The sequence below is a fragment of the Pygocentrus nattereri genome, chromosome 28 (assembly GCF_015220715.1).
Source record: "Pygocentrus nattereri isolate fPygNat1 chromosome 28, fPygNat1.pri, whole genome shotgun sequence".
In the NCBI taxonomy this organism is placed as follows: Eukaryota; Metazoa; Chordata; class Actinopteri; order Characiformes; family Serrasalmidae; genus Pygocentrus; species Pygocentrus nattereri.
In genome coordinates this window covers 2,331,284-2,346,621 of record NC_051238.1, presented here as the reverse complement: position 1 = coordinate 2,346,621, position 15,338 = coordinate 2,331,284, and the positions used below count along the sequence as shown (strand labels likewise).

Below are 15,338 nucleotides of genomic sequence, written 5' to 3'. Positions count from 1 at the left end.
TGATCTCATCTGATGTGTCCTTTCAAATTAAAAGACCCTTTTTCCACAATTAAATAGGAAAACTCAGATTTTGTATCACTGCTTTTCAGTGAAATTGAGAAAGTAATTGTTGGCGTATGGCAACACCGTGCAGTAGAGGGTTAAGGTAAATTAGGTCACTCAGAGCGGTTTGGTGTGAAACTCTGTTCTAGATAAACTGACCGAGTCAGAACCGCTCACAGTGGTGGTGATAGGAACCAGACGTCCCTCTAAAAGCTCCTCACAGAAAGTTCCTACATGAACTGGATCTGAATTCACTGATATTTGAGACATTCCTCTGAAAAAAAGTTGCTTATTTTTCACGGGGCTAAAAGTCACGTGTTCATAAGTAAACACATGAACTTGTCACACGATCATGCTTTTCCGTGTTTTCCGGGATGGCACATTTATTTTTATGAAAATGTATGTGAGGTGTCTAAAACTGTTTAATCGCGTTTTTAAGACATTGTTTTATAGTAGTTCAGAGGAACGTCTGGCCTAAAACATCATTTGTAACATTCATTTAATCCCAAAGATTTTTTTTCTTTATTCTGTTAAACCAGCATCAACATTACATATAATTCTGTATTGGGTAGTAAATTAAATATTTAACTGAATGTATTTAAATGATATTTGAATGTCCAACAGGCTCGATATGTCCATGTGTTCAGCATGAGAAAGTGAAAACATACAACCATTAGCTTGGGGCTAACTTGACATGACATGACATGACATGACATAACATGGTATGACATAACAACATGACATGACATAACATGGTATGACATAACAACATGACATGACATGACAACAGGACATGACATGACAACATGACATGACATAACATGGTATGACATAACATGACATGACAACAGGACATGACATGGTATGACATAACAACATGACATGACATGACATGACAACAGGACATGACATGACAACATGACATGACATAACATGGCATGACATGACAACATGACATGACATAACATGGTATGACATAACAACATGACATGACATGACATAACATGGCATGACATGACAACATGACATGACATAACATGGTATGACATAACATGACATGACATGACAACAGGACATGACATGACAACATGACATGACATAACATGGCATGACATGACAACATGACATAACATGGTATGACATAACAACATGACATAACAACATGACATGACATGACATGGCAACATGACGTGACATAACAACATGACATGACATGACATAACAACAACATAACATAAGGATGCTGGCGTTTCTATGCATTATAGTAACAGTGGATAAAAAGGTACTTAGATGTGAATCTTTAAAGATTAAACAGTGTTATATGATAAAAAGTCCATAAAGTCCAGATCATCTTGTGGTTTATTCCAGCTGCGCTGATATCAGAGCTCGAATGTTTATCCATAACAGTATCAGATATTTCCAGTCGAGTATGAGACACTCAAAAAAACGTGCTTAAAAATGCAAACATCTGGGTGGGTGAATGAATTTCATATGCAGATAAACATGTGGTCACTAGACATTCTTATAACCTAAGAGTAGCTCAGCCAGTTTGCATGGACGTCCCTGTAGTGACTGAGTTATAAGCCTTAATGTCGCTGTTGCTGGAACAAAACCTCGCATCTCTAAAATGGTGACTTTACAGGAGAAGGAAAAAACCTACTTTCTTTTTAATGGAAGTCAATGGAACCAGAATTTTTTCCAAGTCATTTTGAGACGTTTGTCTTGATCCATTCATCATCAAATTTACACACAATGATAAGGGCAACGAGCATTTTCAAAATATGTCAAAAACTGAAAAATGACAAAAATGGAGATTTTAAGGGGATAACAGCTGGACATTAAAGCCTCTGACCCCTTTGGTGCATTACTTTAACATTACTGAAGGAAAAACCTGAACTATCGCTTTAAGGCCGTGCTTTCCTGACTGTAACTCTAAGCTTCCACTCAAAGCTCCTGAATGTGCCGTCAATTCTAATGAATAATTCACAGATAGGCCATTACGAGCGTATAGCCGACGCAGTAAGTGGGGCAGAATCACATCAGCAGGGCTTTAGCACTTTAGCTTGAAGATCTGGGTTTATGGAGAAGGGTAAAGTAAAGGTGTTCAGACTGAGGGGTGTGAATTTATTTGACCGTGCGCCGGTGGAGACACTGACGTCTCTTATTTAGATTGTTTGACCCTCGGTCGATAACAGAAGCACCCTTTCAATTCATACCAATAGACTTCACTGTTGGAAGTTTGGCTTTGGAACAGATTTCGCCTGTTTAAGTACGAAGCTTCAGATCAAAAGGTCTTTAATATGAAGAACCACGTTCCGTCAGATGGATGGAGCTTCATACCAAACCAAATAACATCTGATTTTCATCCACGCTGAATCCTCTTTCCTTTAAAGAGGAATTCCTCCCATTTTTCCCACATAACTCAGTGTGTGAGGTGTAAACAGAGAGGTTCAGAGGGTTTGGTGTGAACTGGTTCAGACGTCTTTACAGTGGTGGTGATGGGAACCAGGCGTCGCCATGACTACAACACAGATATAGACGTTTTATTTACCATCCAGAACCACCAGAGAACCTCCACGAGTCTTCTGAGCTTATATGGAATGTTGATGATGGAAAATGGTGGAAAAACTGGAATAATCAGTTTTCTCTGGGGACTATTTTGCCTCATAACACCCTGCATATCATGTATCCCTCCACCATGAATAGAGTTTAAAAAGTATGTCTAAAAAAAAAAAGATCCCTTATAGAAAAATTGCAATTTCACATCCAAGGAAACATGTTTTTTAGTCACTTCATGTTATTTTTATTACATATGTGTGAAAAAATGTGCCGTATTATTGTTTACTTCTGAGTTTTATATGTGATGTTGAAGTTTTCTTTGGGGCTGTTTGTTCTCATGACGCCTTGTATGTATTGTAACATGTTTTAGATCAAACCTTTATCTTAAAGATACAGTAAAATAACATATCAGGCCTCAGGCAGTGAGTTCATAACCATCTCATGAACTTTCTGTGAGGAGCTTTTAGAGGGACGTCTGGTTCCTATCACCACCACTGTGAGCAGTTCTGACTCAGTGAGTTTCTCTAGAGCTGAGCGTTTCACACCAAACCACTCTGAACCGCTCGGTTTACATCTGAACCTTTTAATTATAGAGAATTTGCCCTTGAAGTGGATTTTATCAGCGTTATTGCTGAGGCATGAAGACGTTTAGCCTGCCTGTGTTCTCATTTGTACTGTGTTATTTGTCTGTGTGGTGACTGTGATTTGGAGGGGGGTGTTTGTTTGGGCCTGGCTGAGCTGCTCCACAGTCTGTTTCTGCATCGCTGATCAGCCTGGAAGGCAGCTGATGAAATTTAGGAACATCTGCTTCATCCCTTCTGCGCCTGATACACACATACCAGCACTCGCTGCCATGTCAGGGTCACTGCTGTGCTGAGAGTGAACCACAACCAGCCCCGTGCTTAGACACTGACCAGTGTTGAGTGGAGTAGAGGGGGCTGATAGATTGTGGAGGAACTGATTTAATACAGTCTGTAACCGAACACCGACGTAGTGGAGCTACGAGGAACCGCAAAGTGTGATAGAACCACAAAGTGTGATAGAAGCGAGCGCTATTCATTTTTACTGTACGGAAAACTGAGCCAGGACTGGTCCAGATGCCGCCACTGAACTTAAAGATGAAGAGATGCTGGCAGCGTGCCTGAATGTTCACTGAATCCATCAGAGACTCTTCTGCATCATCTGCAGTAAAGAGAAGCTGATGCGGCTGGTTAGTAAGCAGGCAGCAACGAAGGTCAGGCAACGGCACAGACAAAGGGTGGGCGAGGTGGGCAGTACCGCCCTGAAACGAAGCAGGGTCACCCTTTGGTGCACCTGAGGTGTGAAAAGTGAGACAGCTTGCGTTTTGGTGAAAATCTGTCCAGGCCACTCATGTCACTGCTGTCAGAACAAAACCTTGTATCTCCAAAATGGCAACTTTACAGGAGAAGCAAAAACCTGCTTTACTTTTAATGACAACATGACATGACATGACATGACATAACATGGTATGACATAACAACATGGCATGACATGACAACAACATAAGGATGCTGGCGTTTCTATGCATTATAGTAACAGTGGATAAAAAGGTACTTAGATGTGAATCTTTAAAGATTAAACAGTGTTATATGATAAAAAGTCCATAAAGTCCAGATCATCTTGTGGTTTATTCCAGCTGCGCTGATATCAGAGCTCGAATGTTTATCCATAACAGTATCAGATATTTCCAGTCGAGTATGAGACACTCAAAAAAACGTGCTTAAAAATGCAAACATCTGGGTGGGTGAATGAATTTCATATGCAGATAAACATGTGGTCACTAGACATTCTTATAACCTAAGAGTAGCTCAGCCAGTTTGCATGGACGTCCCTGTAGTGACTGAGTTATAAGCCTTAATGTCGCTGTTGCTGGAACAAAACCTCGCATCTCTAAAATGGTGACTTTACAGGAGAAGGAAAAAACCTACTTTCTTTTTAATGGAAGTCAATGGAACCAGAATTTTCTCCAAGTCATTTTGAGACGTTTGTCTTGATCCATTCATCATGAGATTTACGCACAATATAAAAGGCAACAGGCACTCTCAAATGATGTCACAAGCTGAAAAACTACAAAAAAAGAAGCTTTTGTTCCGACAGAATAATAATAATTATAAACTTACAAGTAAAATGTTTATTTCAGTGTTTTACAAACTGCGCTGCACTAAATCCAATTAAACAGGACTAATTATGCTCTGATACTCTGTTACCCTGTTCTTCAGTGGTCAGGACCCCCATGGACCCTCACAGAGCAGGTACTATTTGGGTGGTGGGTCATTCTCAGCACTGCAGTAACACTGATGTGGTGGTGGTGGTGTGTTAGTGTGTGTTGTGCTGGTGTGAGTGGATCAGACACAGCAGCACTGCTGGAGTTTTTAAACACTGTGTCCACTCACTGTCCACTCTATTAGACACTCCTACCTTGTCGGTCCACCTTGTAGATGTAAAGTCAGAGACGACAGCTCATCTGCTGCTGCACAGTTTGTGTTGGTCGTCCTCTGGTCCTTCATCAGTGCCCACAGGACGCTGCCCACAGGACGCTGCCCACAGGACGCTGTTGGCTGGATATTTTTGGTTGGTGGACTCTTCTCAGTCCAGCAGTGACTGCTGTCTGATCCACTCGAAACAATTAAAGTGAAATATTACCTTTAAAAAAAGCAGAAATGATCCAGTGAAGAAGAACTTTTAAACGGAAAACGGGGTTGGGATGCTGTGAGTAAGGGTCAGTATGTCAGTTAAGGTCAGGAAAGGTCAGTGTGTCAGTAGGTTATAGAGTCTGGAGGTCTCTGTAGCCCTTAGAAACTGGAGCGTCCGGCTTTATCTGTGATGTAGTACAGAGCTCTGAAATATAGACATGAGGATGAAAAGAAAAGCAGATGTGAAAGATGGGCGGGAATAAGCTGGGAGAGAGATGGAGTGGGAGCGAGAAGGAGAGAGAGTAAAAGCTTGGAAATGTTTCTAGCCGGAGAGGCAGGGCTGTAATTGCCTTCCTGCAGGGAGACGGAGGAGCGTGTGACGCTTCAGGAATACAGATGAGGAGAGAGATTTAAAGCACACACGTGCAGCGGCTGCACCTCCCCAAGCATGATGTCTTTATCACAGCCATGTCAGGCTGCTCCGCTCCACACATACACCATGGCGTCATGACGTTTCTCCTCACGTCTCCTCGGTTATTATGATCGGTGTCACTCTTGTGGCTCGTGCTCAGTCGTTGTAGTGATTTCTGCGCCATCGTTTCATTTATCACAGTCCAGGAAACAGGAATTCACTCCGTAATTCAACACGCTTTCACTGCCTGTTTGTTAGGGAATCTAGGCCCACCCCATATTAGCTCCAGCACTACCTTGATATGCCCGTTTTAGCCCCGCCCTGTGCTCCATCCTAGCTCCACCCCCATCCTTGTTATACTCCACTCTAGCTCCTCCTTCTTCCTACCTGTGCTCTGTCCTAGCTCCGCCCCCTCCCATGCTATGCTCCATCCTAGCTTCTCCTTTGTCCTAGCTCAGCCCCTCATAGAGCAGGTACTATTTGGGTGGTGGGTCATTCTCAGCACTGCAGTAACACTGACGTGGTGGTGGTGTGTTAGTGTGTGTTGTGCTGGTCTGAGTGGATCAGACAGCAGTGCTGCTGGAGTTTTTAAACACTGTGTCCACTCACTGTCCACTCACTGTCCACTCTATTAGACACTCCTACCTCGTCGGTCCACCTTGTAGATGTAAACTCATCTGCTGCTGCACAGTTTGTGGTGGTCATCCTCTCGTCCTTCATCAGTGGTCACAGGACGCTGCCCACAGGACGCTGCCCACAGGACGCTGCCCACAGGACGCTGTTGGCTGGATATTTCTGGTTGGTGGACTGTTCTCAGTCCAGCAGCGACACCGAGGTGTTTAAAAACTCCAGCAGCACTGCTGTGTCTGATCCACTCACACCAGCACAACACACACTAACACACCACCAGCACGTCAGTGTTACTGCAGTGCTGATAATGATCCACCACCCAAACAGTACCTGCTCTGTGAGGGTCCATGGGGGTCCTGACCACTGAAGAACAGGGTAACAGAGTATCAGAGAAACAGATGGACTACAGTCTGTAACTGTAGAACTACAGAGACCAGCTATACAGTAAGTGGAGCTGATAAAGTGGACAGTGAGCGCAGAAACAAGGAGGTGGTCAGTTATGCCAATGTTATGCCTGACCGGTGTATGGTATTTGTTTTGGTTGCGTGCCGTTACTCCCTAGTGTTTGTTTAGTGTCTCCTAGTCGCGATCCTTGTTTAGTTTTGCTTTGTTGTGTTTCTTTGTTTCTTTGTTTTAAAGGATACTCAGCTTACTTTGTTAGCCTGTGTGTTGACCCCGCATATGGAGTCGTATAATGATTTTTGGATTAGCGTCAGTAAACCGACTGTGCGTATGCATCCTGTCTCCATGCCCATTCATTAGCCTTTTATGGGTGTCAGATTCAGGCTGGACTGCGTTACTCTCCACTTAGAAGATAACAGCCATGTGTGTGTGTGTGTGTGTGTGTGTTAAAAGCATCTCAGGTTCAACTCAGGTCAGATCTCTCACATACCAGCATACCAGATATGACTCCCAATATTTTGCCCAAATCAGAGTGAAGCATTTTCCTCAAACACAGCCTTCCACACACTTCAGGATGACCTCATATCATCTGCCATCTGTCCTTGAGAGATGGCAGATGATATGAGGTACACTCACAGCAGTACAGCAGGTTCCCTTTGAGGTACAGGACTGTGCAAAAGTCAGAGTCCGCCCTTCATTCTTTTCAGGAAATATTTGGGAGTAGATTAGAAAAAAGATAATCCACTTGCGTAAAGAAGTCAAAGGAAAACAAGTGGAGTCCAGAGTCCAGGCCTCAACACCACTGAGGCTCCGTTCACATTACCAGGTTAAAGCGGCACAAATCTGATCTTTTGCCCTAATGTGAATCAGATCTGAAGTTTTCAGGGCTGTGTGGACACAAATCTGATCTTTTGCCCTAATGTGAATCAGATCTGATGTTTTCAGGGCTGTGTTGACACAAATCTGATCTTTTGCCCTAATGTGAATCAGATCTGAAGTTTTCAGGACTATGTGGACACAAATCTGATCTTTTCTAATCCAACCTGAGCTACTTTCATATGTGGTCCTAGATCGGATACGTATCCGATTTGTATCATTCAGCGTTACCATTTCAGGCCAGTTCATCACATTAATGACAGATTTGAGTCTCTTACCTAAACGAGTGTGAACCATCGAGTCAGAGGGATCAGATTTGAGCAACGAGGCTTATTAATTATTATCTAATTGTCTAATTATTATTATCCGATTGATTGGCGAGCCGGAGCATCTCATTGGCTGTTCACACTCACAGACGTTATGGACATACATGAGGCGCCGTTTTAACCTCATGTAACTCGAGTTTAAAATCTCTTAAAAATATTACGGCAGTGTTAAAGTGCTTTATGCTGATCAGGAGAGAAATGAATAAATTTACATTAAAAATGTTTAAGCATTTATAAACTATTTATAACCTTTGCTGAAATCTTAACTCATCCAATTTGGACTCACTCAGGGGTGCCACCTAGTGTTTGAGAAACCCAGAAGACAGTACAGTGTGGAAATTCTCCTCTTTACAAGTTCTTTAGCTAAACTCCAGATGTGTCTTTGGGAGTGGACTGCCACTCAGAAACAACTAGCCAGAAACTGACCATTGATGAAGGGCTAGAGGGTGGCTAACACAAACCACACATCAACAGGTGGAGCTACAAGGTCAGGGTTTCTGATAAAGTGGCCAGGGAGAGTATAATGCAGCTGTATATGAGCCTTGCACAGTGTAAACTCCTGCTGAGAGCTTGCTCAAGTATGTGACAGATGAGAAACAGTCGCCCTCTGGTGGACACTGTGGGAACGTCTTAGATATATTAGTCCAGTGTTTTCAGCTCCATTTCTGCTCAGATGTGTGTTTCCTGCACCGCCATGAGATCGGACTGAAAACGGTTCTGCTGAAGATGCTGAAAGAGGAAAATGCCTGACAATGTTGAGAGAAGATCGAAGATGGAGATAATTAAAACGATAATAAGAATGAGGAATAATGGCGAAACACGCCTGTTTCCTTCGCTCTACTGCGCCGACCAGCACAGACTGAGCAGCAGATCAACAATGAAAATGTCAGCCACGTGTAACTTTCACAGTTTCTACAAAGAATTTTAGACACAAGATTTATAATCTCTGTTCAAGAAGAGCATCAAGACGCCCAAGAACTTCTCCACTGCAGGTCTGATAGCACCTAAAAACACAACTCGATACACAGAACAACAGAAGTAGCAAGGAAAGTCCAGTGAGCATCACTGAAAAGTCACTAAAACTCCAGCAGCACTGCTGTGTCTGATCCACTCAGACCAGCACAACACACACTAACACACCACCACCACGTCAGTGTTACTGCAGTGCTGAGAATGACCCACCACCCAAATAGTACCTGCCCTGTGAGGGTCCATGGGGGTCATAATGTTGTGCCTGATCGATGTAGAACAATATACAGTACGTTCACCTCCACATTCAACCCATCCATGCAGTGAAACGCCACATACACACTAGGGGGCAGTGAGCACACTTGCCCGGAGTGGTGGGCAGCCCTATCCAGTTGGGGGTTAGGTGTCTTGCCCAAGGCCACGTACTGTTGGCTCAGGGGATCGAACCGCCGAGCTTCCGGCCACAGGGCCAGTTCCCTGACCGCAGCTACAGTCTACATAAACGTCTAAACAGTGACGGTGTTTATGTTTTAATTTCATGTTCTCAGTCAAACCTGGACGATTAAAAAGCAGTGGGTGATATGATCATTTGAATGATTATGTATTCAGTTTGAGAAATGACCATCTGTCTGTCTGTGTCTCTGCCTGTCTGTCTCTCAGATCAGGACGACGCTGATGCCGAGGCCTTTTTCTACCTGCTGATCTTGTTCTCCACCATCAGCTCTCTGTACACACTGATCTGGGATCTGAAGATGGACTGGGGTTTGTTCGACCGGAACGCAGGAGAGCACACCTTCCTCCGCGAGGAGATCGTCTACCCACAGAAGGTACGTCAGAGTCACCGCCCCGAAGCCAACTCACTGCATAAATACCACTGCGGGCGCTGACTCGAGTCAGTACTCCAACTCTGGAGTTATTACCGTCAATCTACTGTGCAAAACATGGTCTTAAATCGAGTGAATATCTAATATTTCCCATTCTGAGTTGGTTGTGCACTTATTATAAGATTATCTGCTCATTTCCAGAATCTTCTTGCTTATTTTAGATCACTCTATTAAGTAAAATTATCCCACTGTACTGGCAGATAATTGTGCTGGTTTGCGCCAACATAGTGAGATCATTTTACTTCATAAAATGACTCAGAACAAGTAAACAATGTCTAGAAATAAGTTAAATCATCTTCCAATAAGTGCACAAGCATCTCAACAGGAGAATTATTAGGATGTTTCCCTGGATTTGAGATGATTTTACTTGACTATATACCATTTTCTGCAGTGCACTGTCATTTTTACTACAGTTACTCAGATTGACATTCAGTTCTTCTGTTTGCTTTAGATTAAGATTCCCTTATTAGTCCCACAGCAGGGAAATTTCACCTCCACATTTAACCCATCCATGCAGTGAAACACCACACACACACTAGGGGGCGCCGAGCACACTTGCCCGGAGCGGTGGGCAGCCCTGTCCACAGCACCCGGGGAGCAGTTGGGGGTTAGGCGTCTTGCTCAAGGACACCTCAGTCACCTAGTGTCGGCGCTGGGACATGGTTCAGATGTCTTTCCGGTGGTGGTGATAGGAACCAGGATGTTATTTTTTGCAGTGTAGTCATTTGTAGCCCCCTGAAATTGATATTGGCCACATATTCAAATCATTCAGGCCCGAATATTCACAGCTTAATAATACTCACTGTTTACTGCAGGCGTATTACTACTGCGCCATTGTGGAGGACGTGATCCTGCGCTTCGCCTGGACGCTGCAGATCGCACTGACCACCATGACCAACATCCCCTCCATCCCTGACATACTGGCCACCGTCCTCGCTCCACTGGAGGTCTTCAGGTGCACAATAACACAAGCAGAGTTTCTTCATAGTACTGTGTTTCCAGGCCAAGACCCATTTGAGGGCCTTCATTTTTAAGTGGGTGTCGTTTTGTTGTTGCTGTTGTCGTCATTTAATCATCACATAATCAGTAATTGAGTTATGAAAAAAGGAAAAATTTGTCTTGTGCAAAAGTTTTAACTTAAAAATTTGAACACACTGTAACATAAACCATGAAGTGTGCACAGTCCACGTCTTACTGGCAGGTAAACAGTAGCTGTGTGTTCAAATCTGCACTAGTGGGTCTCTGTAGACTTAGAAAACTCTTACACTTAGAAAATCAGCAACACTGGGAATATATGGCTTTTTTAGCGGTGGTCATTTTGTGTGTGGGTCAAATGGCCTTCCTCTTAAAGCAGGCGTGTCTTGGCCACATCAAGCCATGAAACCCACCAGACTCAGAAGTCAAGTCAAGCCAGCTTTATTGTCAGTACTCCAGTATGTACAGGACATACAGTGACTGAAACTGCGTTACTCTCAGACCCCTGCGGCGTAACTATAACCGCGTTGGCCGTGTCATCAGGAGGTCGCGAGTTCGATCCGTAGCCGGGAGTCCAAGAGAGCACAATTGGCCTCGCTCTCTCTGGGTGGGTAGGGTGGCCCCCCTTCTTCCCCATCACTCAACATGATGCTAGTCAGCAGCGTGTGATTGGGGGAGTCCTTACTAGCATTGGAGACTAAATTGGGGAGAAAATTGGGTAAAAATATAAATATATAGACGATAAACAGGAAGAGTGTGAATTTAAATGGACACTGAAAAACACTAAACTCTAATGATAAAAAGAAAATAGGAAAAGAAAAATATAATCAAAATGAATATAAAATCATGTAAACAGAAGTGACTGTTTTCATGGCCTTCTCAAGGCCCACTCGTCCGTGTGGAAGGCACTCTCAACTGATTTGGGTTTGAATCCATCCTTGCACGTCATCAACACCCGTACATGCTGACTGTCTTCCTTGGGGTGGACGGGATCTTCCAGCAGGGCAACGCGACACGTCGCAGCGGGTTGCGATCTGCTAACTCACCACTAGATGGCACTAAATCTTAAACCCTGCCCCTTCAGGGAAAGCTGGAGCTCAGTTTCATTTGTGTTCAGTTGTATTCTACCTTCATCCAATATCTACCATCGCAGCATTCACAGTAATACTGAAATCTGACTGAGACACCCGTAAAACTGGAAACAAACAGGAATGAAATAAAAAATGATCATTTTAACGCTACAGTGGCCGACCTGGCCTGGCTGGGTCTGTTTACAGTGCATTGCTGATGGAGGAGTGTGAGTACTGTGTGGTAGAGATGTGTGGACGTTCCTGCACCTTCATCCTCTGCGTGTCTCCTTTAGGCGATTCGTGTGGAACTTCTTCCGCCTGGAGAACGAGCACCTGAATAACTGTGGTGAGTTCCGGGCGGTGAGGGATATCTCCGTAGCGCCGCTGAACGCAGACGACCAGACGCTGCTGGAGCAGATGATGGACCAGGAGGACGGAGTCAGACACCGCCAGGGCAAGAAGAGCTGGAAGAGGAGCTACAGCCTGTCGCTGCGGCGGCCGCTGCTGTCCTCACAGTACGAGCTCTCGCACTCTCGCACTCTCGCGCTCACACACTCGCACAGCTTTGGTAACGGGGCAGTTAAAAAGATTTTACACACATTTAGTCTAAAAGTGGACGTAGGTGTGGGCAGAACCACACTTTGATGTGAAAGTGCACAGTTTGGTGTGAATACCTGAACAGGGCTGACAGACAGACGGTCGTATGCAAATGTTTGTGCACCCTTGGTCAGTATCCATGACATCCTGTACAGCAGGGCATTCAAACTCAACCACTGAAAGGGCAACATCATAACATCTCAACAAATCTGTGGGTCAGTGAACACTTACACTTTCATTTGCTTGACCAGAATTGGCCACTTGTGATATAGATATATGTAGGCATAACATTATGTCCTCGTTTCTACTCTCACTGTCCACTTTATCAGCTCCACTTACTGTATAGCTGCACTCTGTAGTTCTACAGTTACAGAGTGTAGTCCATCTGTTTCTCTGATACTCTGTTACCCTGTTCTTCAGTGGTCAGGACCCCCATGGACCCTCACAGAGCAGGTACTATTTGGGTGGTGGGTCATTCTCAGCACTGCAGTAACACTGACGTGGTGGTGGTTGTGTGTTAGTGTGTGTTGTGCTGGTACGAGTGGATCAGACACAGCAGTGCTGCTGGAGTTTTTAAACACTGTGTCCACTCACTGTCCACTCTATTAGACACTCCTACCTTGTCGGTCCACCTTGTAGATGTAAAGTCAGAGACGACAGCTCATCTGCTGCTGCACAGTTTGTGTTGGTCATCCTCTAGTCCTTCATCAGTGGTCACAGGTCGCTGCCCACAGGACGCTGCCCACAGGACGCTGCTGGCAGGATATTTTGTGTCTGATCCACTCAGACCAGCACAACACACACTAACACGCCACCACCACGTCAGTGTTACTGCAGCGCTGAGAATGACCCACCACCCAAACAGTACCTGCTCTGTGAGGGTCCATGGGGGTCCTGACCCCTGAAGAACAGGGTAACAGAGTATCAGAGAGACAGATGGACTACAGTCTGTATAATCTCCCGAGTCAGAGTGGACTGTGCCCTGGGCCTCCTGTTTGATACATTGGGCTCTACAGAGAACAAACCTCTGCACATTTTAATGCGCAGTGACTTAATTTGTTTGCTGAATTTACTGTAATGTAAAAATAATCTATATAACAGGGTGTTTCATGTTTTTTTCCACAGTATGTTCAGAGAATTCATGCTAATTTGTTCAGTGCGTTCTCCAAAGAAGATTAACTCCTCTCTTAGAAAATCAGCAAGACATGCGGTTTGGCCAGGGGTGACGTTCTGACTGGGGGTAACGAGATGTTCAGTCTTTCTACCCAGACAGTAAGAGGATAGCGGCCACACTGACCTGGAGACAGACAGCTAAGCTGGCGGCCCACAGCCTTTTTTTTCTGAAAATGCCCCTTTTCGTTACTCGCAGTCAAATCTACTCGTTTTTCCTTTATTTCTTCTTATCGTCATCCTTCATAAATGATTGTAGTGAGTTATTCAACAGCAGTATCATAAATAAAGCTGGTTCTACAGCTGGAACCAGTTTAGCAGAGTTATCTGATATCAGGTCTGGTTCAGTATTTTTGGGTAGTGGTTTGTATATTTGTCTTAGTTTATTTTGTGCAAATTCTGTTTGAGGAGAGGCCTTGTGTGCAGGACAGTAATCTGGGTGGTCCGAGGGTGGGCTGGCGAGCCGATGAGCTTATTAAGACAGCAGACTGACACGTGCTCACTATGTGGGCAGTTCTGACCTGATGTGGTAACAAAAGCAGCATGAAATCTTGGCCTTTATGTAGCAGGGCTGATTTTACTTCTCTTCACTGTGTGTGGATGTTCTGCCCTCCGCTAACGATACGGACGCTAATCTGATGGACGGCTGTACCTTGTGTGTGTTTGTGTCGCAGGTCTAAGAAGGACACCAAGGTGCTGATCGAGGACACAGACGACGAAGCCTTCAGTTAAAGGAGTAGATCCACCAGACACGCTAACGTGGCTAACGGTGAATGGGAGGAGTGGGAGCCAGTTAGCATGATGACGTTAGCATCGTGCCGATTGTTGGCCACTCGGTTTCATTCACTGTTAGCAGATGGTCCACCTCCCACCCACATCATCACGGAGCTGCCTCAGCATCACACACACACACACACACACACACACACACACACACACACACACACACACACACAACCACACACACACAACCATACACACACACACAACCACACACACACACACACACACACACACACACACAACCATACACACACACACAACCACACACACACACACACATACACACACACACACACACACACACACACACACACACACAACCACACACACACAACCATACACACACACACACACACACACACACACAACCATACACACACACACAACCACACACACACACACACACACACACACACACACAACCATACACACACACACACACAACCATACACACACACACACACCCCCAACCATACACACACACACACACACACACACACAACCATACACACACACACACACACACACACACACACACACACACACCCCCAATCATACACACACACACACAACCATACACACACACACAGACACACACGCACACACACCCAACCATATATACACACACACACACACACACACAGACACACACACAACCATACACACAGACACACACACACACACCCAACGACACACCTACCCAACCATACACACATCCAACCATACATACACACACACACACACACACAGACACACACACACACAACCATACATACACACACCCAACCATATACACACACCCACACCCAATCATACACACACACACACACACCCAACCATACATATACACACACACACAGACACACACACACACACCCAACCATACATACACACACACACACACACACACACACACCCAACCATATACACATATACGCACACACACACCAAACCATACACACACACACCCAACCATACACACACACACA

At 44.6% G+C, this 15,338-nt stretch overlaps 1 protein-coding gene across 1 annotated transcript in view; it reads left to right on the top strand.

The window, feature by feature from the left end:
• The window catches only part of xpr1a (xenotropic and polytropic retrovirus receptor 1a), a 135,278-nt gene extending 120,698 nt beyond the window's left edge, over positions 1 to 14,580 (top strand). The window contains exons 12-15 of the mRNA XM_037535920.1: positions 9,531 to 9,697; positions 10,570 to 10,709; positions 12,093 to 12,314; positions 14,241 to 14,580. Of these exons, the coding sequence (XP_037391817.1) occupies positions 9,531 to 9,697; positions 10,570 to 10,709; positions 12,093 to 12,314; positions 14,241 to 14,298 (587 nt within the window). The 3' untranslated portion in view covers positions 14,299 to 14,580. The remainder of the gene's footprint in view (positions 1 to 9,530; positions 9,698 to 10,569; positions 10,710 to 12,092; positions 12,315 to 14,240) is intronic.
• Positions 14,581 to 15,338: the final 758 nt, after the last annotated feature.